The 26,379-nt window shown below is 39.1% G+C and overlaps 1 protein-coding gene across 4 annotated transcripts in view; it reads left to right on the top strand.

Moving 5' to 3' along the window:
* LOC138737239 (ras-specific guanine nucleotide-releasing factor RalGPS1-like) overlaps positions 1-26,379 on the top strand; it is a 647,381-nt gene that overhangs the window by 477,158 nt on the left and 143,844 nt on the right. For all 4 annotated transcript variants that reach the window (XM_069887990.1, XM_069887972.1, XM_069887982.1 and 1 more), the window contains one exon: positions 6,209-6,302. In XM_069887990.1, the coding sequence (XP_069744091.1) occupies positions 6,209-6,302 (94 nt within the window). The remainder of the gene's footprint in view (positions 1-6,208; positions 6,303-26,379) is intronic.

Genomic DNA, 26,379 nt, shown 5'->3' with positions numbered 1-26,379 from the left:
TAATACTCCCATAAAAGGATGAATCAGCAAATCTTTAAATTCTTCTTAAAATTCAGGCAGGAAATCATCTTTTCTCAGAGATTTATTACTTTGTGATTAGCTTAATGCCTCCCTCACCTCATTAGGGTGAAAGGGACATCCAGCTCCACTTGCTCTTGTAAAGTTAACCTTGGTAGCTTTATTTGTGACAAAAAATCTATTATCATCTCTCTGCGACTCTGATTTATATAACTTCGAATAAAATTGCTTAAAAGCTTCATTGATTTCGAAGTTTATCAGTAGTCACATTTGACTCTAATTTAATTGCATTAATCATTCTTGAAACTTGTTCTGCTTTCAACCGCCAAGCAAAGACCTTGTGAGCCCTTTCACCTGACTCATAATATCTCTCCTTAGTTTTCATTAATGCTTTCTCTGTTCTTAATGTTTATAATGTATGATACTGAAGTTTCTTATTTATAAGTCTTCTACATTTTTCCTCGGAGATCCATCTTTGCTGATCGTTTTTTAAACACGCTCTCTCTTTTTCTAATTGATCTAATTCTTTCATATAGTCTGTGCCAGTGTGAGCAGTGGAAGAAACATAGCCACCACGTTGAGGGTTGTTAGCGACTTTTTATTCAAATTCAGCATGCCCCTTTAAGGGCAGCATGAGCTCAGATTATGGCATCATAATCGCTGCCCAGGCTGCGTGCTGGAAGGGATGCTGGAGTTAGAGAGAAACCTCTGATGACACCATTTCCCCATGGCTACCCCGCCATGTGGCAATACAAGCGGAGCCGGTTTACCATGAGGATGTGCGCCGCCACAGAACCCCACCCCCCCAGAACCGGCTGCATGTCCTGTCACTTTGGTAGTCAAACCCGGCGCTTGGGCACAGCTGTCTGCACCGGCTGTGATAAATCCGGATGGGCTGCCTTCAGATGGCCCACCATAAAAAGTTCCTCTCTTCCCCCTCCAATGTCCAGGGTGAAGGTTCTGCCAGACCGGTGCAAGAAATTGTATGGGCCCTTGTACGGTCACTGTAGTGGTGCACTTTGTGGTCCCCTCCACACGAAATCGAACTGGGCCGAGTTGAGCTCTTTGGGGAGATGAAATGGCTGGTTGCCATGGCGTGCCGGGGGTGGGGGAGCTAGGGAGGCCAGTCGCCTGTGTTGGTCCACCAGCAGGCTTTTGTCGGTGGCCGTGGTGTCAGGGTCTGGCCGAAAAACTCACCCGGCAGGGAAAGCGGTGAATCATAGACCATCTCCGCTGCTGAAGCCTGCAAGTCCTCCTTGGGTGAACATCCTAATCCCGAGGAGGACCCAGGGTAGTTCGTCCGCCCAATCTGGTCTGGAGAGCCTGGCCATAAGTGATGCCTTCAGGTGCCTGTGGAACCTCTCCACCAACCCGTTGGAGTGTGGGTGGTATGCTGTGGTGTGGTGGAGCCTGACCCCCAGGAGCTTCGGCATCTGAGTCCACAGGGCCTCTGTCACTAGTTATGTGCGCCGGGACTCCAAAATGGGTGATCCATTGGCTGACCAGAGTCCTGGCGCACATCTCCGTCGAGGCCTCCTTAATCTGGACAGCCTTCTTCCACCTTATGGCCTGATCCACCATCATGAGGAGGTAACAAGCCTCCTTGGACACTGGCAAGGGCCCGACAACATCAACGTAGATGTGTTGGAATTTGCAAACTGCCGGGTCGAAGTTCTGGATCGGGGCTTGCGTGTGTCGCTGGACCTTGGAGGTCTGGCACCTGGTACAGTTCTTGGCCAGTTCCGCCATCTAATTCTTCAGCCCGTGCCACACAAACTGCTCTGCGACCAACCACATAGTTGTCTTTACCGCTGGATGAGCGAGGTCGAGGATCAGACTGAAGACCTTCACCCTCCAGTACGGCGGGACCACCAGACGCGGCATGCCTGTTGAGACGTCGCAGAGCAATGTGTCTGGGCTGCTGGACACCCGAACATCCTTGAGTTTGAGGTCTGAGATGGCAGTCCGCAAGGCCTGCATCTCCGCATCATTCTTCTGCACCTGAGCCAGTTGCTTGTAATCCAGGCCGGGTGTGAGAGTGGTGATGGCTGGACGGGAGAGCGCATCCGCCACTACATTGTCCTTGCCAGCCCCGTGTCGGATGTCGGTCGTGAACTTTGAGAGGTGGCGCTGCTCTCTGGCAGACCACGGATCCTTGGCCATTACCAGTGCTTGAGTGAGGGACTTGTGATCCGTGAAGGATGTGAACGGCCTGCCCTCAAGGAAGTAGCAGAAATGGTGGATGGCCAAATACAGCGCCAGGATTCGAGATCCTTTCTCATCTCAATAAAAGATTCAGACCTGACCCTCTGCTCTGCTGCACTGAGCACACCAGAGCAATCTCGCATGCTGCAGGAACATGCTCATGCACTTTGCGTCTGGCCACAGCTTCAGGCTATACAAGGGAGGTGGAGGAACAGTGTCCCTAGCTGTGTGAAGGAATCCCAGCACCACACTGCAGAGGGAGCATTTGAATAATTTGCTATTGCTTTTTTTAAAATGTGTCTTTTATTTCCTTTATTGCTTAAATCTATCAGAAATGATGACCAATTTGATTGCCTTTGACAGCTGCTTTCAGTAGGGCTTGGTTCTTGGAATAGGTCTTCTGCACCTGGGAATGGTTCATCCGGTGCAGGCAGGAAGGAGTTTGGGGTAGGGTGGTGTACAGCACAATCCAGCCCAATGTTACTACTGTCTGCCTTTTTCCTTTCATTCATTCCTCCTACAACATCTGTTGCCCTCTGATCTCTCATACCTCCACTCCTCAGAATCCCGATATTATCTGTAGGTTAGTTCCTAACCTTGTCTGTCTGCCTATTTTGAGCTGGATGTTGTGAGCAAGGCTAATTTTTATTGCCCAACCCTAAATTCCTTTGAGAAGTTGGAGTTGAACTGCTGCAAAGTGCTCCACGGTGCTAGGAAGGATATTCCAGTGAAGGAAATGGTGATACAGTTCCAAGACGGGATGGCCCTTGCTACACTTGAGAAATGCTGTTTCAGACACAGTATGAAACTGGTTCAAAGTTCAAATTTGTTGTCAGCGTACATACATTACTTCACATACAACCCTGAGATCCTTTCCCCTGTGGGGCAGGCAGAATTTCTACTTATCGGTAACTGTAAACTGTACTCAAGAAGAGAATTTGCATATGCAAAAGAGAGAAATAAAACAAAGAAAGAAATGTAAACTGTGCAATACAGAAAAAAAAATTCAGCAAGTAAGAGTCCTTAAGTGAGTCCGTGATTGAGTTTGTTGTTGAGGAGTCTGATGATGGAGGGATAGCAGCTATTCCTGAACCTGGTGGAATGACCCTATTCCCCTTTCCAGCAAGACAGAGCATGTGCTGTGTGGAGTGGATCCTTGATGAAGGCTCCTGCTCTCCGACAGCAGCGTTCCATGTAAATGTTCTTGATTATGAGGAGAGTTTTGCCTGTGATGTGCTGGGGTGTGTCCACTACATTTTGCAGGGCTTTACACACAGAGGTATTGGTGCTCCCATACCAGGCTGTGATGCAGCTGGTCAGCACATTCTTCACTACACATCTGTCAAAGTTATGGGTTGGTTTGATGGTCAAGATTAGTGAGTGAACTTGGAGGGAACTCATGGTTCCCTTATGCCTGCTTCCCTTTTCTTGTTTAGATGTACTGCCAGAGCAACCTGGATAAATAACTGTAATGTATGTTGTAGATTTCTACTCTAATTCCATACTCTGCTCCATTGTACTGAAAAATATTTTCCAGGTATCCCACTGAGCAGCTTATAGCATTCCATCTCTACATTGGGCATCAATTGCTCATTGCCAGCTTGTCACTATGATGCTATAGGTATTTGCCTTTGACAGAAGTGGGCATTTACACAGAGGCTGTGTCAAATGTGTTTTGGGATAGATTTGGTCTCGGTTTAGAACATAGAGCATTACAGCACTGTACAGGCCCTTCGATACACGATGTTGTGCTGGCCTATGTAAACCTACTCCACAATAATCTAATCTTTCCTGACCTCACACCTCTATTTTTTCTATACCTATCTAAGTCTTTTAAATGGCCCCATATGGAAAGTTTGGGCATAGAAGCATGGTTCTATTACTGGAGTACTGAGAATTCAGTGGCTTAGATGATCTGTGGATGCAGGTTCAAATCCAAGCATAGCTACTCAGGAATTTATTTCAAGTAATTAAATAAATTCTCAAATACAAAGCTGGTCTCTGTCTCACAAACTGAATTTGCTGGATTTAGTAAAAAAAACCTCATCTGGTTCAATTTTGTGAAGGAAATCTTCCCCAGTCTGGGCTACTTGTGACTCTGGGTCCAGGTCAATGTGGTTGGCTGAATGAACGGATAGGCAATAAATGGAGGACCTGCCAGCAATTCCCAAGTCTGTGAAGAAGTGAAATAACATTCTTGTTGGTGAGAACTGCAAGTCAGTAAACTGGGACACCCTTGAAACATTCTGAACTCTGGTCAACATCAACCAGTTCATTTCTAGGCCAATTTGATGTTGATTAAATGGATCTATCCCAGTCAATAGCCACCATCTTACTGTGAACCATTCCTTGCTCCACACCACTGAAATTTTTCCTTTTGATACTGCACCGGTGTTTCAAAGCCAGTTGTAAGAAGTGAAATAATGGGGACACTGCAGTGAAACATAACCCAAAGGCTCTGCTCTTCCTCCCCCCAACCCCCGGTAATAGTTTTTCAGGATGGCGAGCAGACACAGTAGCAGCTTGGACCCCACACCAAATGGGTCGCAAGAAATAAACAGCATCACAAAGCAATACCCAGAAGACTCCAGCCTTTTCTGTGGGAACATTGGCCTCATCCATCAGGTGGAACTGGCCTGGGAGAAAGTCAAGCCCCATCCTGAGAGGGAGTGAAGCTTGACTCAGGACAGGAAGTGCCTATTGTGCCAGAGTGAAAAGATCATGCATTTAAACTATGGCCTCAGTGGTTCCATGAGAGGCAAACGCTTGGTGCAGGGAGACAACGGAGCGCTCAAAGATTGCTGAGGTTGGTAAAGCAAGGGTCTCACTACAGAGGGTTGTGACCTAGCAAAGACCTTCATAATCTAAGGATGCACAGCATTTTGATGGCAACCATAACCAGCAAGCAATATCATGTGGATATACATTGCAGTGTGCCACAATAACTGTGCTCATTGATTGGTAGACCAGGTAAACATGGCAAGTTTTTGATCAAATCTCTTGTCCAGTCAGCTGACAGTCAAGAGGCAGACCAGAGAGAAAGAGGGAAGATTGAGAAGGCTTAGGATGGTGTTAGTGAAGCTGGGCTGGAAAATAAGACCACAGGACCACAAAGCATAAGAGCAATGCATTCCAGGCACCCACCTCTCTCTGTGTTTAAAAAAAACTTACCTCTGTCATCTCCCCAAAACTTTCCTCTGCTCAGCTTAAACAGATGTCCTCTGGTATTGGCCATTGTCACCCTGGGAAAAAGATAACCATGAGACAAAGGAGCATAAATAGACAATTCAGCCCTTTGTATCTGTCCCATTCAGCCTCACTGCCTGGGCCTTCTCCCCATAACTGTTGATGCCATGGCTAATTAATAACCTATCAATCTCTCCCTTAAATACACCCAACTAGCTGTCCTCCACACCAGCCTATGGTAACAAATTCCATAGATTCATCACCCTCTGGCTGAAGAAATTCCTCCACATCTCTGTTTTGTGGCCGCCCCTCAATCCTGAGGTTGTGTCCTCTGCGTTAATTTTCCTACCATGGAAAACAAACATTCCACGACTACTCTGTCTATGCCTTTCAACATTTGAAATGTTGCAATGAGATTCCCTCTCATCTGAAATTCCGAAGGGTACAGGCCAAGAGCCATTAAACGTTCCTCATATTCATTCCTAGAATCATCCACGTGAACCTCCTCTAAACTCTCTCTAATGTCAGCACATCCTTTCTTAAATGAGGAGCCCAAAATTGCTCATAATGTTCCAAATGAGGTCTCACCAGTGCCTTGTAAATAATAGAATGAGGGGAGAAAGATTCAGGCTTTAAGGTCCTGTAAAAGAATGGGAAAGTGATATTATGCATCTGGGGCTTGGCCCATTCCCCAGTGTCTTTCAACAAAAGAAAGTAAGCCTGATAATTAAAGGTTTGCAAAGTTGCACATCTTCCCCCAGTGATTTGCTTATTAGTGTTGCTTTACTTTCATTTACAGATTATCTGGTAACATTACCCCATGTGCAAAACTACTTGAAATCTGTGCGGTATATTGAGGAGCTGCAGAAGTTTGTGGAAGAGGACAATTACAAGTAAGTGCATACATTAGGTTTATAGCCACTAAGTAGACTGTGAAAGGACTGCAGTGTTCAGGGATGGAGTTACGTAATGCATCATGCACAGTTGCCAACAGACTGCTGTGGTTTATATGGGAATAAGGGGCTCTTTGGGAATTGTTGGAAGTCTTGGAAATGATGATTACCTTACTCATGAGTGCGAAATCTATAGGCAGCTCAAGATAGCATATATTGGAATTTTATTTTGGATACAATAATTTAGTAGACCTAACGTTGGAGACATTTTCTCTGTATCGCCACACCCTCGAACCTTAAAAATCTGGGAACAATGTCCTATCACTTTAAGTTGGGATGAAGAGAGAACTTTTAAATTTGTTACCCATATAGAATTGTTATGAATGATTGTGGTTAAAACTCAATAGAGGTAGTTAAAATAATAGTGACCACCAGTATTTTCTTGCTTTTAGTTTTTTTTTAAGGAAAATTATTCACAGTTACAAAAAAGTCCAGAATCACAGGAAAAAAAAAGACTATGATGTAATGGGAACAGGACTCAGCCACTCGGTCTCCCAAGTCTGCCTTGCCATTCAAGAAGATCAGGGCTGAACTATTTCCAAATCCCTTGATTCCCTGTAGAAGTCCATGGGTCCGTACCATCAGGAAGGAGATACAGGAGCATCAAAATTAGGACTGACAGGCTGAGAAATATCTTCTTCCCACAGGTTGAGAGATTGACAAACAGTATTCTGTAATAGAACACTGAACATTACAGCTTCTTGACCCTCGATGTATATTCCTACCAAAAATACTATTCCCTTCCTACCTCATAACCCTCAATTTTCCTTTTATACGTGTGCCTAAGAGTCACTTAAATGCCCTGAATGATTCAGCCTCCACCACCACCCCTGGCAAGGTATTTCAGCCAAAAACACAAATGCTGGAGAAACTCAGCTGGTCTCACAGTGTCTTTAGGAGGTATTTCAAGCGCCCACAACTCTGTGTAAAAAAAAAAATTGCCCCTGATGGCTGCCTAAACTTTCCTCCCTTCACTGTATACAGATGTTCTCTGGTATTTGCTATTCTTGCCCTGTGGAAAAGGCTCTGGCTGTCCACCTTATCTATGCCTCTCAGAATTGTGTAGGCCTCTTATTAAGTCTCCTTTTATCCTTCTTTTCTCCAAAGAGAAAAGTCCCAGCTCTGCTCACCTTTCCTCATAAGACATATTTTCCAATCCAGGCAACATCCTGGTAAATCTCCTCTGCAGTCTCTCCACATCCTTCCTATTATGAGGTGACCAGAACTGAATACAATACTTGGAAGTGTGGTGTCACCATAGATTTGTAGAGTTCCAACATGGCCCAGCATCCCATAGACCTTCTTAACTATCCTATCAATTAACCTTGGGTCTTTATAAATGAAATGAGTAAATTATTCCAAAATATTTATATATATTTATTCTGTATTATATCTTTATGTGCTGTATTTTGTGTGTGCACTGTGGTCTGGAGAAACCCTGTTTCATCTGGTTGTAATATATAAATAGATATATATATATATATATATATATATATACATACACACAGTGAGATGATAATTAACTTGATCTTACCCAATAACTGGACATCCACATCCTGCAGAATACTAAAGGAGGTGGTTTCTTCCTTTCTGCAACCATTATTTAGTTATGATTGTCGTTTGAAAGAGAAAACACAGACAAAACTGTGTCCCACTGACAATCTCCTCACACGTCTGTATTTTGGTTGTATAAACCACAGAGATGTCCTGTGTAATGTGGTTCTGAGTCTCTAGTTGCTTCCTGTATGAAGCATTTTTCTCCTATAGAGGTCCTTTGTGTACTGCGGACATTGAGTCTATAGTTATGCACTGCTGGCTCTGTCGAGATCAGTAACCAACAGTTAGATATTGTTGAGTTCCCAGTGGTCTCAATGAAAATGAGCTTGCTCTCAGTCCTATGGAACTGTACTAGACCAGTCTAAGATTACAAGTGGTCAGACACCAAATATATTTGCTGGGAGGTTGTGCTGGACTTCAAATCAAATCATTGTAATTATGTTCACAGTGAATTTCCATTATAAGGTTTTGTAGTTACGTTGTGAGCGAATGCAGCATAGAGACTGGGACCACAGGCTATGAGCTCGATTATCACAACTGGTTTATTTTGAATTCCACTCTGCAGCCCATTTTTGGTACCGCCCCACTTGCACCCCGATTACGCAAGCGCGTATGTTCTAGTGAGGCTACTCTTTCCACGACTGCCCTGCCGACCACACATGACAAGCGGGGCCGGTCCATTGTTGCAAACATGTGCGTCGCCTCAATTTATTCTGAAGGAACAAAATGCAAGGAGTGATTAAGTTGTTGGGCGACTATCCAAAGTAGAACTATTAAGACAGAGAGATGAGTCTGTACTTTCCAAGCAACCACAGAACCATAAAACATTACAGCACAGAAACAGGTCCCTTTGCCCCTTCTAGTTTGTGCCGAACTATTTTTTTTTGCCTAGTCCCACAGACCTGCACCCAGTCTGTAGCCCTCCATACCTCTCCCATCCATGGACCTGTCCAAATTCTTCTTAAATATTAAAAGTGAGCCTGCATTTACCACCTCAGCTGGCAGCTCATTTCACACTCCCACCAACCTCTGTTGAAGAAGTTATCCCCTCATGTTCCTGCTAAACTTTTACCCTTTCACTCTTTTGTCATCTGGTTTGTATCTCACCTACCCTCAGTGGAAAAAAACATATAACCATATAACCATATACAGCACAAAACAGGCCAGTTGGGCCCTCCTAGTCCATGCCGGAACAAATTCCCACCCTCCTAGTCCCACTGACCAGCACCTAATTCATACCCCTTCAATCATCTCCCCTCCATGTAATTATCCAGTCTTTCCTTAAATGTAAATAATGACCCTGCTTCAACCACCTCCGCCAGAAGCTTATTCCACATCCCAACCACCCTTTGCGTGAAGAAATTTCCCCTCATGTTCCCCTTATAATTTTTCCCCTTCAATCTCAAACCATGGCCTCTGGTTTGAATATCCCCCACTCTTAATTGAAAAAGCCTATCCACGTTGACTATCTCTGTCCCTTTTAAAATCTTGAACACCTCCATTAAATCCCCTCTCAAACTTCTACACTCCAGAGAAAAAAGCCCCAGGCTGTTCAACCTTTCTCTACATTTACTCTGTCTATTCTCCTCATAATTTGAAATACCTCTAACAAACCTCCCTCATTCTTCTACGCTCCAGGGAATAAGGTCCTAACCTTTTTTTTAAATTTTGTTTTTGTTTTCAATCTTTTTTATTGGTTTTTATAATAAATACAGTACAATGAAGAAAGGGGAACAAAACTGAAAATACAATATCATGTGTATATATTTTATATATATATATATATCAAGATAAAACTTCAAACAGTATAAATTCTGTCCCCCCCCCCCTCCCCCTCCACTGCACTGGATGACGATAGAAAAGACCAAAAATATTATTTATATTTCTTCTTTGGCTTGGCTTCGCGGACGAAGATTTATGGGGGGGTAAATGTCCACGTCAGCTGCAGGCTTGTTTGTGGCTGACAAGTCCAATGCGGGACAGGCAGACACGGTTGCAGCGGTTGCAGGGGAAAATTGGTTGGTTGGGGTTGGGTGTTGGGTTTTTCTTCCTTTGCCTTTTGTCAGTGAGGTGGGCTACGGCTCCTAGAACGCTTCCACCAGCATTATCTCCGCTCCATCCTCAACATTCATTGGAATGACTTCATCACCAACATCGAAGTACCCGAGCTGGCAGAGTCTGCAAGCATCGAGTCCACGCTGCTGAAGACCCAACTGCTCTGGGTGGGTCACGTCTCCAGAATGGAGGACCATTGCCTTCCCAAGATCATGTTCTATGGCGAGCTCTCCACTGGCCACCGAGACAGAGGTGCACCAAAGAAGAGGTACAAGGACTGCCTAAAGAAATCTCTTGGTGCCTGCCACATTGACCACCGCCAGTGGGCTGATATCGCCTCAAACCGTGCATCTTGGCGCTTCACAGTTTGGCGGGCAGCAACCTCCTTTGAAAAAGACCGCAGAGCCCACCTCACTGACAAAAGACAAAGGAGGAAAAACCCAACACCCAACCCCAACCCACCAATTTTCCCCTGCAACCGCTGCAACCGTGTCTGATATATATAAATCACACCTAATACTTATTTAAATAAAAAAATAAAACTAACAAAAAAAATTAGGAGCAGGCTTATTCTGAGAGTTATATATATTTTGTAGCTTTTGATTCATACTGTGATTCAAAAAACAAAGGTAAAACTATATCTCACCTGGAAGAATAAACACATCTAATCACATTAAAAAAACATTTACATCAAATGAAAATAAGACATAAAAGGTCCGCATGTATCTTCAAATTTCACTGATGAATCAAATACATGATATCTAATTTTTTTCTAAACATGAGCAGGACATAATATGAGAGAACTATTGAAACACTGTTTAAGCTTTCCCTGTAATTCAGTTCCTGAAGTCTGGGCAACATCCTAGTAAATCTTCTCTGCAGCCTTTCAATCTTATTGATATCTCTCTTGTTGTCAGGTGACCAAAACTGTACACAATACTCCAGATTTGGCCGCACCAATGTCTTATACAACTTTACCAGAACATCCCAACAACTATACTCAATACTTTGATTTATGAAGGCCAATATGCCAAAAGCTTTCTTTACAACCTGATCTACATGTGACACCACTTTCAGAAAATTATGTATCTGTTTTCCCAGATACCTCTGTTCTATCGCACTCCTCAGTGTCCAATCATTTAATGTGTATGTCCTGTCTTGGTTTGTCCTTCCAAATTGCAACAGCTCGCACTTATCTTCATTAAATTCCATCTGCCATTTTTCAGCCCATTTTTCCAGCTGGTTCAAATCTCTCTGCAAGCTTTCAAAACCTTCTTTGCTGTCCACAACACCTCCAGCCTTAGTGTCACCAGCAAACTTGGTGATCCAATTTATCATATTGTCATCCAGATCATTGATAGAGATAACAAACAAACATGGTCCCAGCAGTGATCCCTGAGACACTCCACTAGTCTCAGGCCTCCAGTCTGAGAAGTATCATCTACCACTACTCTCTGGCGTATCCCCTCCAGCCATTGTCGAATCCAGTTCTCTACTTCACCATGAAAACTTAGTGTCTGAACCTTCCTGAATAACCTCCCATGTGGTACCTTGTCAAAGGCCTTACTGAAGTCTATTTAGACAATATCCACAGCCTTTCCTTTCTAAACTTTCCTGGTAACCCCTCTATAAACTTTATAAGATTGGTTAAATACATCCTACCACACACAAAGCCATGTTGACTATCCTTAACCAGTTTCTGACTATCCAAATAATTGTATATCTGATCTCTTAGAACACCTTCCAATAATTTACCTATTACAGATGTCAGGCTCACTGGCCTATAATTTCCATGGTTAATTTTGGAGCCTTTTTTAAACAATAGAACAACATGAGGTACCCTCCAATCCTCCGGCACTACTCCCAGGGCTAAGGACATTTTAAATATTTCTGCCAGACTCCCTACAATTTCTACACTAGATTCCCTCAAGGACTGAGGGAAGTTCATTTTTTTTAATAAATCTGCAACTCAGGGTGCTAATATTAATAACAGCAACATTGAAACAACTGGATCTTGTAAACCCATCTGGATCACTGATATCCTTTAGGGGATTAAACCCACCTTGAGGTTAATAATGGTCTTTTCCTTCTGCTCTACCTGATCCTAAAACTACAGTGTGGTTTGCTTTTAATTTCTTGGTCGAAACAGTCTTGTCACTGCAACTTGAAGAGCAGTGGGGGTGGATGATTAAATGCTGAGGTTTAAAAGCATGGGTATGACTGTGAATATTTATTTATTCCTCCCCACTCAAACTCTAACTGTTTGGGTATGAGTGGGTAGAAATAAATAAATAAATCTGAATTACTCCTATACTTGTATATATGTTTGCTTCTATACTTGTGCACATATATGGAATTAATTCAAAGCATTAAAGCTTCCCAGGAAGCTTCTGAATGGCAGTTTCCATGGGGATGTGTTGCACTCCAACATTTGGAGGTATCCATCATGAACATCCATATCCATTGAAGGTACCCTCTGAATGATTTACAAAATTGGCCTCTCAGATGAAAATTTCTCGAGATACTTCAGAATGTACTTAAGAAGTTAAATACTTTTCAATTTATCATTCGTATTCCTGCTTTCTCTTTTTTTTTCCTCTCCTTTAAAAATAGTTTATTTGCATAGAAGGGCAAGAATTCTGTGCTTAGGAATCATGGAAAATGTGGCTTTTAAATTCCTTTAGTGAGTTCTGAAGTAGAGATCGAATCATCAATGGAAAAACAAAAAGAACTGAATTTAACCAATTTGTTTTGGCAATTGAAATTTCCAGGAGAATCACACTTCTTAAAAGAGTTGGAGACTATTAGAGGGATTTTTTTTTTTATCCTTTGGAGCCAATGCTACCTGAATCCCTTTACATTTGAAATGTAAAATTAAGTAGTGTTGAATTTAATGGTAATGAGTTTATGGTCATATACATTGTATAAAGTTCTTACTTGTTGCAGCCAAACAGGTACTTAATTTTTAAAAAAACTTCAATTGCATACATTAAATTAAAAGGAGATAATTTAAATAATATGGCCTGTCTTAAATTAGCCAATTTGTCATAAGTAAGATATTAAGCTTTTATAGGGAGGAGATAGTTCAAAAAATGTATCAAGAATATTCACCTCAAGAGTCCCAGGAAAATCAGGAAACTGAGATTGAACAAAATGTCTAATTTGTAAATATAAAAAAAAAGAGCTTTTGATAAATTAAATTTTACAACCAGTTGTTCAAAAGATACAAAATTGTTGTCAATAAAAAGGTCTTTAAAACATTTAATACCCGATCTGTATCAGTCATTGAAGATAGATTCTTGCAAAGACATTTGAAAGAGAAAAACTCTGAAATTCATAAAACCTTCTAAATTGTGCCCATATTCTCAGACTGTGTTTAATTATTGGGTTATTGGATAGTTTATATTAAGAAGAGGATAACGAAGACCCTAGAATTGTCAACGTGGAAATGTTCCTGGTAAAATTTAGTTCCATTTCTACCCATGTGGGGCAGTCAACTCGGTTATCAAATTGTAATAAAAGAATCAAGTTACGTATATTGACCATCTAATAATAAAATTTAAAGTTAGGAAACGCCAAACCATCATTCCTTTCAGGTATTTGAAGATGAACTTTATTCAAGTGGGGATGTTTTCGGGGCATGGCAAGATGGCGTAGAGTCTAGACGTGTAATCTCGACCTCTCTGGCCGGACTTTTAAGTACCCATTTTTTAACCCTTTGTTTTCAAGTTTAAACTTCTTAAATTTTAGTTTAAAGTATTAAGGAACTATTATGGCTATTAATGGTAAAAAGATTAAACCTCAAGTGCAGAAGAAGTTACATTTTTGAAGTACTGAAGATTTGGGGCCTAAACAACTTGCTACAGCCTCAGGTTTAATTTCTTCAGTGCCTAAACTACAAAGACTGCCTGTGGGAGCTGAAAAAAATATATCTACTACTCACCAAGTGAAGGATAGCACTGGAATTACCCATTCTCTGGAGGAAGGTTCGTGTTCCCAAGAAGTAGATCCTGATTCTGGAAGCCTTTCAATTTTTAACGGAGGGAGCATGCAGGAAGATGACTCCATTGTCTGAAATGCTTCAGGCAGCATTCCAACCTGAAGATTTTGATTTCCTCTGTGATTTTGCGAAAAAACAACGAGCTGCGGGGGGAGAACAGCGGCAACCCCCTGAGGAAGTCAGGGTGCCGTCGCTGGGAGTCCAGACCCGCAGTAAAACCTCTAAAATGCCTTTTGTTGAGTTGCAGCAGGAACTGCAGTTACCTGGTTCTGCCACTACGTCAGAGAAAGCAGGGCTGAGCTTTTCTGAGCTACAATGTATGCAGTTAAACGCTGTCATTCAACCCTTACTGAATGAGATGACCCAAATGAATGCTAATATAAGTTCAGAATTGAATAAAGTTAAAACACGTGTGGAAGCATCTTGTGAAGATTTTTTAAAAATTCAATCTGCTTTTTTGGAATGTAAACAGCAAGTGGTTTCTAACACAGAAAAAGTGTTGAAGGTTGAAAAATCAGTTATAGAATTGCAAGAACATGAGAAGGAGTTAGAGAGGAAAATAGACTACTTGGAGAATCAAAGCAGACGGAATAATGTGAAAATCGTTGGTTTGCCAGAAGGTATGTAAGAACAAGATCCTCTTCGTTTTTTTAAAGACTGGATCCCACAAGTACTAGGGCAAGAATTTTTTTCTGGAGGCTTGGTATTGGAAAGAGCTCATAGAGCTTAAAGAAGAACACCTTTACCTGGTCAACCACCGAGACCTGTAATAATTTGATGTTTGAATTATTTGGACAGAGAAGCAATACTTCGACTGGCGATGCAAAATGCGAGACGACGACAAACTCCGTTATTGATTCAGAATAGCAGAGTTTTTTTTAAATCCTGATTTCAGTCAAGAGGTCATTCAAGGTCGACGTCGATTTAATTCAGTTAAAGACGTTTTGTGCCTTGAAAGTTATAAGTCTATTTTTCGCTATCTGGCAGTGTTGAAGGTGTTTTATGGAGACTATCAATCTCGGTTTTTTGAGAATGATCGTGAAGCAATGATTTTTGCTGATTCATTGCCAGATATAAGAGGACAAAGACGTAGTCCACCGTTGTCTCCTAAAGAAAAATCTGGTTGTTCTGGAAATGGAAGAAATGGCAGAAATGGGAAAAACGGGAATGGAAAGAGTCCAACTTCTTTTGAAATGGGACCTCCGAGTTTGAAATCTCTTGGATGAATAGAAGAATTTTCTTATTCTTATTTTACTTTTAATGTTATCATGATATTTTGATGTTATTCTTTGTTCGGCTGGGGAGGGAGAGATTTGCTCTAGGTTCTGCTAGTCATCAGCCACTGGTGGGTGACCCACACCCAATTTTTGTTTAGGGATTACTACCTTTTGGTAGGTTTTTTTGGGGGGGATTTTTTTTCCTTTATTTCTTTTTATTTTCATTTTAATTAGCTTTTAATTTGTGTCCTTTTTCTCCTATTGGAGGGCCAATATACGTTGATTTGAGTTTTCATATAACAATATTTTTGGTATTTAGTAATATTAGTAGATATGTCAAAGTTGAAGTTTGCTACTTTTAATGTTCGAGGTTTAAACAGTCCAATCAAGCGTAAGCGAGTCTTGGTGTACATTAAGAAAATGAAAATTGATGTTGCTTTTTACATACGTTTGTTAGAGATATGATTTTACCTGAAATGACTAAATTTGAGACTTTTCTTATGAAGGTACTAGAGAAGGGTTATATTTCATCTATGTATCAAATATACAGATGGTATGGATAAAAAGGGTTGGGATAAATCCAAAAGTAAATGGGAAGCAGATATTGGTTTTATTTTTTCCGAGGATGATTGGTTGGATATCTGTCATGATAGTGTAAATAGATTGATAAATGCATGTTATGCAATGATTAATTATAATTTTCTACATCAATTATACTTAACACCTGAAAAATTTAAAAAGTATGGTTTTCGTGAATCAGATTTGTGTTTTAGATGTGGTAATTCTGTTGCAACTTTTTTTCATGCTGTCTGGTCATGTGTATATACATATATATATATATATAAAATCTTTTCAGAAGAAATTTAAATTGTTTTTAGAATACCTGTATAAGATTAAAATACCTTTAGATCCGACAGTATTTTTACTGGGCAGTTTGCAATCTCTGAAAGGTTTGGAATTAGATAAATTTCAACTTGCTTTTGTATATTTAGCTTTATCTGTAGCGAAAAAATGTATTGCTAGTACGTGGAAAGATACAAATATGAATGATATTAATAGATGGCATAACGAGATGAAATATAGTTTAATAATGGAGAAAAATACACATGTTTCGTATGATAATTAGTTTTTTTATTAATAACTGGTTGTTATATTCAGAATATTTACATTTTAATTTACGTTGATTAGATCTTGATATGTATGTTTAATTTTTCCTTAATTTTTTTTCTTTATGGCTCTCCTTAGGAGAGCTGGCTGAAGGGGAGGTGGGGGGGGTTCTTTTTTTCTATATATATATAAAAAAATGTTTATGGTTAATTGTTCTATATGTTATCTACTATTTGTATTTTGAACGAATAAATAAAGCTTAAAAAAAAGTGGGGACGTTTTCCTTGCCATATGCATGAAGATATAAGTGAATCAAGTGATAAGGTCCAATGAGGTTTGAAGCTCTATTTTTAAACTGATTAATGCTCCATCCCTTTCTGCATGGCATTGTCTGTTGCAATTTAAAGTGGTTCACAGAGCACATATGTCTAAACTAAAATTGCCTCATTTTTATTCAGACATAAATCCCCGATGTGATAAATGTAAAACAGGTGATACTTCCTTAATTCGTATGTTTTGGACCTGTAGAAAAATTTTGGAAGGAAGTTTTACAAACGTTATCGGCAAGTTAAAATTGTAACCTAGCCCTTTAATTGCTCTTTTCAGAACCTTATGAGAAGTTGATGTGTTACTAACTTCAGTTCAATGTTGCATTTTATCTTTTACTTCATGGATAGCCTGACGTGCAATTTTGATTAAATGGAAAGATCATGCTCCACTTACATAAACTCAATGGCTGAGGGATATTATGTCTTGTTTAAACTTGGAAAAAATTAGATATGTAGTTAATAACCAAATAAATAACCATATAACAATTACAGTATGGAAACAAGTCATATCGGCCCTTCTAGTCCGCACCGATTTAAGTGAAACTCCACTAGTTCCACCTGCCTGCTCCTTACCCATAACCCTCCCATCCATGCACTCATCCAACCTCCTCTTAAATGAAAAAATTGACCCTGCTGCAACCACCTCTTCCGGAAGGTCATTCCACTCAGCCACCACTCTCTGAGTGAAGAAGCTTCCTCTTATGTTACTTCTAAAGTTTTGCCCCCTAACCCTTAACTTATGACCCCTTGTACCAATCTTCCCTACCCTCAAGGGGAAGAGCCAGTTCACATCTACCCTATCCATTCCCCTCATAATTTTTATATACCTCTATCAAATCCCCCCCTCGACCTTCTACGCTCCAATGAATAAAGACCCAGTCTACTCAATCTTTCTCCATAATCTAGATTCTACAATCCTGGCAACATTCTAGTAAATCTTCTCTGCACCCTCTCTACCTTATTGATATCCTTAATTCAAATATTAAATTTAAAATTATATGGGGTTCATTCTTGGACTACTACCACGATGTTAAGATTTAGTGTTGTCCCTCTTTTAGACTGTTCCACTTGGATTTATGAATGCTAATCTTCATCCTTGTTTAGGGGAAGTGTTTTTGAAATGTTTTTATTTTTTATTTTGTTATGCTCTATTTTATTATCATAATGGTGCTTTGGAGCTTGTGATCAATATTGTTATTTTTTTCTAGTCTTGTAGCACATTTCATTATTGAGTTCAACTTTTTATTGTAAAATATCAATAAAATATTTTTAAAAGAGAAGGAGATAATATACAAAAGATAGACAGAGATAGATGATAAAATATTCACAGCTTCCATAGTTCAATGATAAACGAATAACGCCCATCTCCAGGTCCGTGAAGGTAGTGCTCGAAGAGCCTTTGGTTGATCATTGTGGTTGGATTTATGCCTTAGGTTTCCACTCCATGTCCTGATCATTTGAGAAGCCTGTTAATATCAATCATGCTCTCAGGTATTGCAACGCAGACAATAACAGGCCCTTCAAACCCATGACCACGTGCCACCCAAGTACACCCATGTGACCAACCCTGTGTAAGTCTGGAACGTGGGAGGAAACTGGAGCACCTAGAATGTACAGAGAGTGTCGGATTTGAATCCAGGTTGCCGGAGCTGTAATAACCTCGTAGCTTTTAAGATTTTTGCTCCTTGAAATGAAGGCAGAATTGCATTTATTTGTTCTCTTATGGTGTCTCAGCATTTGAAAACACAGTTGTTGATTTATCCAGACAAAGTTTGGACTAACAACCATGTGGAAAATGCATCACAACTTTTTCTGTTGTTAATTTGTTAGACTGAATATTGGCAATGGTACCAGGAATATCTTATGCCAGAAATCTTCTGATTCAGAGGCAAGGGTTGGGTTCCAGCTAATGACTAAACTCCTAAGGGGGTTTATGGAAAGCAGGGCATCTGAAGAGCAAGACATCGAAATATCATATTTGTATTTCTTAGATAGATTCTTTTGCATGTTTTCAGAAATAATTTATATGGTGAAGTTGAGAGAGTAGTTCTTCTCGAGCCAAGTCATAACAGTCCTTGCATCAGTAGAGACTGGGAGTTAGTGGATGTTAAGATTCCGATAGAAGACGTAATGAGCAGGCACCATTATGCATTCACTAATGTGAGCTATTGAGAAGTCTCACTGATAACAACTGCTACATCCTATAATTAGCTTGTGTCTTTGATAGAATTTCTAGTGGCATGTGAAATAATTTTCATATTGGCTGTCCTTGGTGATTTCCCAATCCCCTAGCTTTTTACCGAAGGTGTGGAAAAGTAAAAGAGTAGATGGTTGGGGGGGAGGGGTCAGGAAATTGCAGCTGAAGTGCAGGCACGGCCCAAGCTGGTTAGGACCAGGCTCCAAATTATTGCAGAAAATCACTGATCTGTTGAACCAGGTCTTGCTGAACTGTTTCCTTTTCCTCATCCATCACCATTGTGATAATTATCTATCTTACTATTTATGGATGCAAATATATATATATTTTTTTAATTTTTTATTTTTCACATCATAAACCACATTGACCATGATACATACATTTTCCTTTTCAAATATATACAGTGCCATTTTCTCCCCCCCCCCATCCCACCCTCCCTACCTCCCCCCCCATCCATTTAAAATACAAAATCTAAGATACATTAAACCAGTCAAACAATGTTGTCATTCAATAAAAATAAACAAGAAATTCCACTGAGTCAATTCTTTTCATTTCCTTCTCCTTTCGTTAATTTAGGTAGTGAATGTCCCCGGTAGGTTTTCTCTATTGTGTTTCATGTAAGGCTCCCATATTTGTTCAAATATTTCAATATTATTTCTTAAACTATATGTTATTTTTTCTAATGGAATACATTTATTAATTTCTATATACCATTGTTGTATTTTCAAATTATCTTCCAATTTCCAGGTTGACATAATACATTTTTTTGCTACGGCTAGAGCTATCTTAACAAATCTTTTTTGTGCACCATCTAAATCAATTCCAAATTCTTTGTTTTTTATGTTACTTAGGAGGAAGATCTCTGGATTCTTTGGTATATTGTTTTCTGTAACTTTATTTAATATTTGGTTTAGATCTTCCCAAAATTTTTCTACTTTCTCACATGTCCAGATTGCATGAATTGTTGTTCCCATTTCTTTTTTACATCGAAAACATCTGTCAGATACTGTTGGGTCCCATTTATTTAACTTTTGAGGTGTAATGTATAGCCTGTGTATCCAGTTATATTGTATCATATGTAACCTCGTATTTATTGTATTTCTCATCGTTCCAGAACATAACTTCTCCCATGTTTCCTTTTTTATCTTTATATTTAAATCTTGTTCCCATTTTTGTTTAGTTTTACCATTTGTTTCCTCATTCTCCTTTTCTTGCAGTTTAATATACATATTTGTTATAAATCTTTTGATTATCATTGTATCTGTAATCACATATTCAAAGTTACTTCCCTCTGGTAACCTCAGACTGCTTCCTAATTTGTCCTTCAAGTAGGATCTCAATTGGTAATATGCCAGCACTGTATCTTGAGTTATATTGTATTTATCTTTCATTTGTTCAAAGGATAATAATCTATTTCCTGAGAAACAATTTTCTATTCTTTTGATCCCTTTTTTCTCCCATTCTCTAAAGGAAAGGTTATCTATTGTAAAAGGGAGTAACTTATTTTGCGTCAATATTAGTTTTGGTAATTGGTAATTTGTTTTATTCCTTTCTACATGAATCTTTTTCCAAATATTGAGTAGATGATGTAATACTGGAGAACTCCTACGTTCTACCAATTTTTCATCCCATTTATATAATATGTGTTCAGGTATCTTTTCCCCTATTTTATCTAATTCTAATCTAGTCCAATCTGGCTTTTCCCTTGTTTGATAAAAATCTGATAGGTATCTTAATTGTGCGGCTCCATAATAATTTTTAAAGTTTGGCAGTTGTTAGCCTCCTTGTTTATACCATTCTGTTAATTTATCTAGTGCTCTCCTCGGTTTCCCCCCTTTCCATAAAAATTTCCTTATTATTTTCTTTAACTCCTTGAAGAATTTCTCTGTCAAGTGTATTGGCAATGCCTGAAATAGGTATAATATCCTTGGGAAAATGTTCATTTTAATACAGTTTATCCTTCCTATTAGTGTTAGTGGTAAATGTTTCCAATGCTCTAAAATGTCCTATAATTTTTTCATTAGTGGATAATAATTGAGTTTATATAGATGGCCGAGATTTTTATTTATTTGTATACCTGGGTATCTTATTGCTTGCATTTGCCATCTGAATGGTGATTCCTTCTTAAATTTTGAGAAATCCGCATTATTCATTGGCATTGCTTCACTTTTATTTACGTTAATCTTGTAACCCGACACTTCTCCATATTCATTCAATTTCTTATATAATTCTTTTATTGATCGTTCTGGTTCTGTTAAGTATACTATAACATCATCCGCAAATAAACTGATTTTATATTCCTTGTCTTTTATTTTTATCCCTTTTATATTATTTTCTGTTCTTATCAATTCTGCTAGTGGTTCTATAGCTAACGCGAACAATAAGGGTGATAGTGGGCATCCCTGTTGTGTTGACCTGCTTAAGTTAAATTGCTTTGATATATATCCATTTACTGTCACTTTCGCCAATGGCCCCTTATATAATGCTTTAATCCAATTAATATACTTCTCTGGTAAACTAAATTTTTGCAATACTTTGAATAAATAATTCCATTCTACTCTGTCAAAGGCCTTCCCTGCGTCTAAAGCAACTGCTACTGTTGGCGCTTTACTCCCTTCTACTGCATGAATTAAGTTAATAAATTTACAAATATTGTCTGTTGTGCGTCTTTTTTTAATAAATACAGTTTGGTCTAGATTTACCATTTTAGGTACATACTCTGCTAATCTGTTTGCTAATAGTTTAGCTATTATCTTATAATCTGTGTTAAGTAATGATATTGGTCTATATGACACTGGTGCGAGTGGATCTTTCCCTTGCTTTAGTATTACTGTAATTATTGCTGTTTTACATGAATCTGGTAAGCTTTGTGTTTTATCAATCTGGTTGATTACTTCCAGGAGGGGAAGAATTGATAAATCTTTAAATGTTTTATAGAATTCTATTGGGAATCCATCCTCTCCTGGTGTTTTATTATTTGATAATTTTTTTATTATCTCTTGTATTTCTACTATTTCAAATGGTTTTGTTAATTTATTTTGTTCCTCTATTTGTAATTTTGGTAGTTCAATTTTAGTTAAAAATTCATCTATTTTCCCTTCTTTCCCTTCGTTTTCAGTTTGGTATAATTGTTCATAGAATTCTCTAAAGTTTTCCTTGATCTCCGTTGGATTATATGTGATTTGTTTGTCTTTTTTCCTTAATGCCAATACCATTTTCTTAGCTTGTTCTGTCTTAAGCTGCCATGCTAGAATTTTGTGCGTTTTTTCCCCTAGTTCATAATATTTCTGTTTTGTCTTGATTATGTTCTTATCCACCTTATATGTTTGTAGTGTTTCATATTTTATTTTTTTATCTGCCAATTCTCTTCTTTTAGTTGTATCTTCCTTCATTGCTAATTCTTTTTCTATATTTACTATTTCCCTTTCCAACTGCTCTGTTTCCTGATTATAGTCCTTCTTCATCTTGGTTACATAACTTATTATTTGCCCTCTAATGAATGCTTTCATTGCATCCCATAGTATAAACTTATCTTTCACTGATTCCGTATTTATTTCAAAATACATCTTAATTTGTCTTTCAATGAATTCTCTAAAATCCTGCCTTTTAAGTAGCATGGAGTTTACTCTCCATCTATACATTCTTGGAGGGATGTCCTCTAACTCTATTGTCAATATCAAGGGTGAATGGTCCGATAATATTCTAGCTTTATATTCTGTTTTTCTTACTCTATCTTGCATACGAGCTGATAACAAAAATAGGTCTATTCTTGAGTATGTTTTATGTCTACCCGAGTAATATGAATATTCCTTTTCATTTGGGTGTTGTTTCCTCCATATATCCAAAAGTTGCATTTCTTCCATCGATTTAATTATAAATTTGGTTACTTTGTTCATTCTGTTAATTTTTTTCCCAGTTTTGTCCATATTTGAATCCAAATTCAGATTGAAATCCCCTCCTATTAATATGTTCCCTTGCATATCTGCTATCTTCAAAAAAATATCTTGCATAAACTTTTGATCTTCTTCGTTAGGAGAATATACATTGAGTAGATTCCAAAACTCCGAATATATCTGACATTTTATCATTACATAACTCCCTGCTGGATCTATTATTTCCTCTTCTATTTTAATTGGCACATTTTTACTAATTAATATAGCTACTCCTCTTGCTTTTGAATTATATGATGCTGCTGTTACGTGTCCTACCCAATCTCTTTTTAATTTCTTGTGCTCCAATTCAGTTAAATGTGTTTCTTGCACAAAAGCTATATCAATTTTTTCTTTTTCCAGTAAATTTAGCAGTTTCTTCCTTTTAATTTGGTTATGTATTCCGTTAATATTTAAAGTCATATATTTCAGCATAGCCATTTTATACTTTGTTTATCTTCCCTTTCCGTTTCTCCATCATCACCTTTCCTTCTTATCCATTTCTGCTTTCTTGTTTTGAACACTTCATAAGACAACATTTCTAAAACATCAAACATTTTCCTTATTCTCCTATTTAAAACTTCTTTAACCCCATTCTCCCCTCCCCCTCCTGAGTTGTCCTTTATCCCTTGTCGGACAACCACATCTCCCCTCTCCATTTGGATTTGCGAATTCACTCGCAATCGTCAACTGATTTTGTAGTGACCGTAACTCCTCCCCACCCAGCCCCCCCCAGAAAAGATTTCAATTTTCATATGTAACAAAGGTCATTCTTTTAATTCCCTCCTTATTCCCTCTATTCCCTTTCCCTCCCTTATTAATTCTTGTCTATACTCTATATATTTTCCTCTAAATACGGATACATTCATGTATACACACATATACCCCTTTATACACATACATATAGTTCATGGTCATTTTTATTCTCATTACATGTCTTCATCTCTCTGCTTGTTTTGTAGTTGTTCTGCAAATTTCCTTGCTTCCTCTGGATCCGAGAATAGTATGTTTTGTTGCCCTGGAATAACTATTTTAAGTACCGCTGGGTACTTTAACATAAATTTATATCCTTTTTTCCATAAGATCGTTTTTGCTGTATTGAACTCCTTCCTCTTCTTCAGGAGTTCAAAACTTATATCTGGATAGAAATAAATTTTTTGACCTTTATATTCCAGTGTCTTTTTGTCTTCTCTTACTTTCTTCATTGCTTTCTCCAATATATTTTCTCTTGTTGTATATCTTAAGAATTTTACTAAAATGGATCTTGGTTTTTGCTGCGGTTGTGGTTTCGGGGCTAAAGTTCTATGTGCCCTCTCTATTTCCATTTCTTCCTGTAATTCTGGTCTTCCTAGGACCCTGGGGAATCCAATCTTTTATAAATTCTCTCATATTCTTGCCTTCTTCATCTTCCTTAAGGCCCACTATCTTTATATTATTTCTTCTATTATAGTTTTCCATTATATCTTTCTTCTGAGCTAACAGCTCATGTGCCTCTTTAACTTTTTTATTAGATTCTTCTAATTTCTCTTTTAAGTCCTCTACTTCCATTTCTACAATTGTTTCTCGTTCTTCCATATTTTCCACTCTTTTTCCTATCTCTGACATGGCCATTTCTATTTTATTCATTTTTTCTTCTGCATTCTTAATTCTTCTTTTTATCTCATTAAATTCTTGTAATTGCCATTCTTTCACTGATTCCATATATTCTTTATAAAAAGATACATCCATTGTCTTGCCTTTCTCTTCTTCTTCCATTTCTTTCTGTTCTTCTTCTTCTTCTTCCTCTGGGTTGACCATCTGTTGTTTCCTTGTTTTCTTTTTACCCTCTTCTTTCTTGTTGTCGTTATTGTCTGTGTTCTGCACCTGCTGCTGTGCTGCAGGTGTCTCTCTCAGCTGTGGAGATCGACTCCGCAGCTGTTCCCCCCTCCCGTCAGTGTGTTTTTTTTTCATGCACATCGCGCACTTTTACTCGGCTCTGCGAGCCATTTTTGTAGTCCCGAGCCCGGGACTTCCACTGACCTGAGGGAGCGGGCTTCTCTCTCCGCGGCGGGCCTCTTCGGACAGGTAAGGCCTTCACCTTCTTCTTCCGACATTCTTTCTTCCTCTTTTCTTCCCGTTGTTTTCGACTTTTCTCTCTTCGCTGCCATTTTCTTCTCACCTTTATTTTTACTTTATTATAAATTTTAATCTTGTAACTTTGTGCTTTGTGTGTTTTTTTTAACATTTCGGGAGAGGGCTGGAATTCCCTGACCGGCCACTACTCCATCACGTGACTCCTCCTCTTATGGATGCAAATATGATGTAAAATTGCTTTAAATGATGAAACAAAAATGCTCAAATACAGCAGATTTGGCAGCATCAGTGCAGAGAAACATTTCAGGGTGAAGACATGGTGCCAGAACTGAGAAAGAGAAAGAGAAAAACATTAGTTTTAAGTTACAGCGAAGATGGGGGGGGGGGGGTGGGGGGAAGGATGGATAGACCAATGGGTGAGTGCAAAGTTGCCATTGTTAATGTTTGTGTGGATTGCAAGGCACTCCTGGGTGCAGATTGTAAAGCTTTAGTTTCGGATAAGATGCATGAAAACATAGGAAAAAAAAGAAAGGCAGCCATGTGTTCTTTCAGTCCTGTTCTGGCAGTTTGTACAATCTAGCTAACGATACAGATCCAGTATCCCATTCCAGGGATCAAGGGCCCTCAAAAACAATGTTCCAATTTATCACACTGCTGCTCGTCCACAGGAAGCGTGGACAAGGAGCAGAAAAACAACAAAGGTGAGGTTTTTGTTTGGTCTCCTCCAGAGTCAGCAAACAATAGTCCTATCATTTCCTTGAGACAATTTATAGGAAAATTGATTGGGGTGTCAGGGCACGCTGGTGGGTATTAAGCAGTTACTCTGAATGTGTTTTCATAACTGAAGTCAATGCTGAATTGTTAAGATGAAAAAGTGAGATGGTGCCAAGACTAACTCAACGAATTGGACGTCCTGGCTTGAGACTGGGACCTTCATGGAGATAACACTGCTGGCTGTGGTGTTCCCCATCCTGGGAGACCAAGAAAACATGCCTACTTTTGCCAGAAGGTGACTTGTGTATTCACAACCTTACTAGGGACTTTGATTGTCCTCATCTGTCTTTCAGAAAGATAATGCATCCACACTTGCAAGGAGATGTTTCCTGGCACTCCTCTCCCCTGCCAAGGCCCATACTTTGTACTGAGGTTTAAGGTGGGGGGGGGGGGGGGGGAAGGGTGGGAATTATAAATACATGCGCTGTAATTTTTGAATTATATTGTTATATTAACTAAATGTGAAATACATATATGGAAAATTGAAATAATTTGTTTTAAAAACTTGTACCAACACAGTTCGCACAACACTATGAGAGTACCAGCGATCCAGGTTGGAATCCAGTGCTCTCTGTTATGAATTTGTATGTTCTCCCATGACCTGCATGGATACTCCCTGGGTGTTCCAATTTCCTCCACCCTCCAAAATGTATGGGGTTGGTCGGTTAATTGGGTGTAATTGGGGCTGCACAGGTTTCAGTGCCGGGAATGGGCTTTCACCCTTGTCCCATTTCATTTCTCCAGCCTGCCATTTCTCTTCCCTCCTCTATTTCATCCTC

This window comes from Narcine bancroftii, chromosome 1, assembly GCF_036971445.1.
Source record: "Narcine bancroftii isolate sNarBan1 chromosome 1, sNarBan1.hap1, whole genome shotgun sequence".
Lineage (NCBI taxonomy): Eukaryota > Metazoa > Chordata > Chondrichthyes > Torpediniformes > Narcinidae > Narcine > Narcine bancroftii.
The sequence above is the reverse complement of the archived record's forward strand: the minus strand, read 5'-3'. Positions and strand labels throughout refer to the sequence as shown.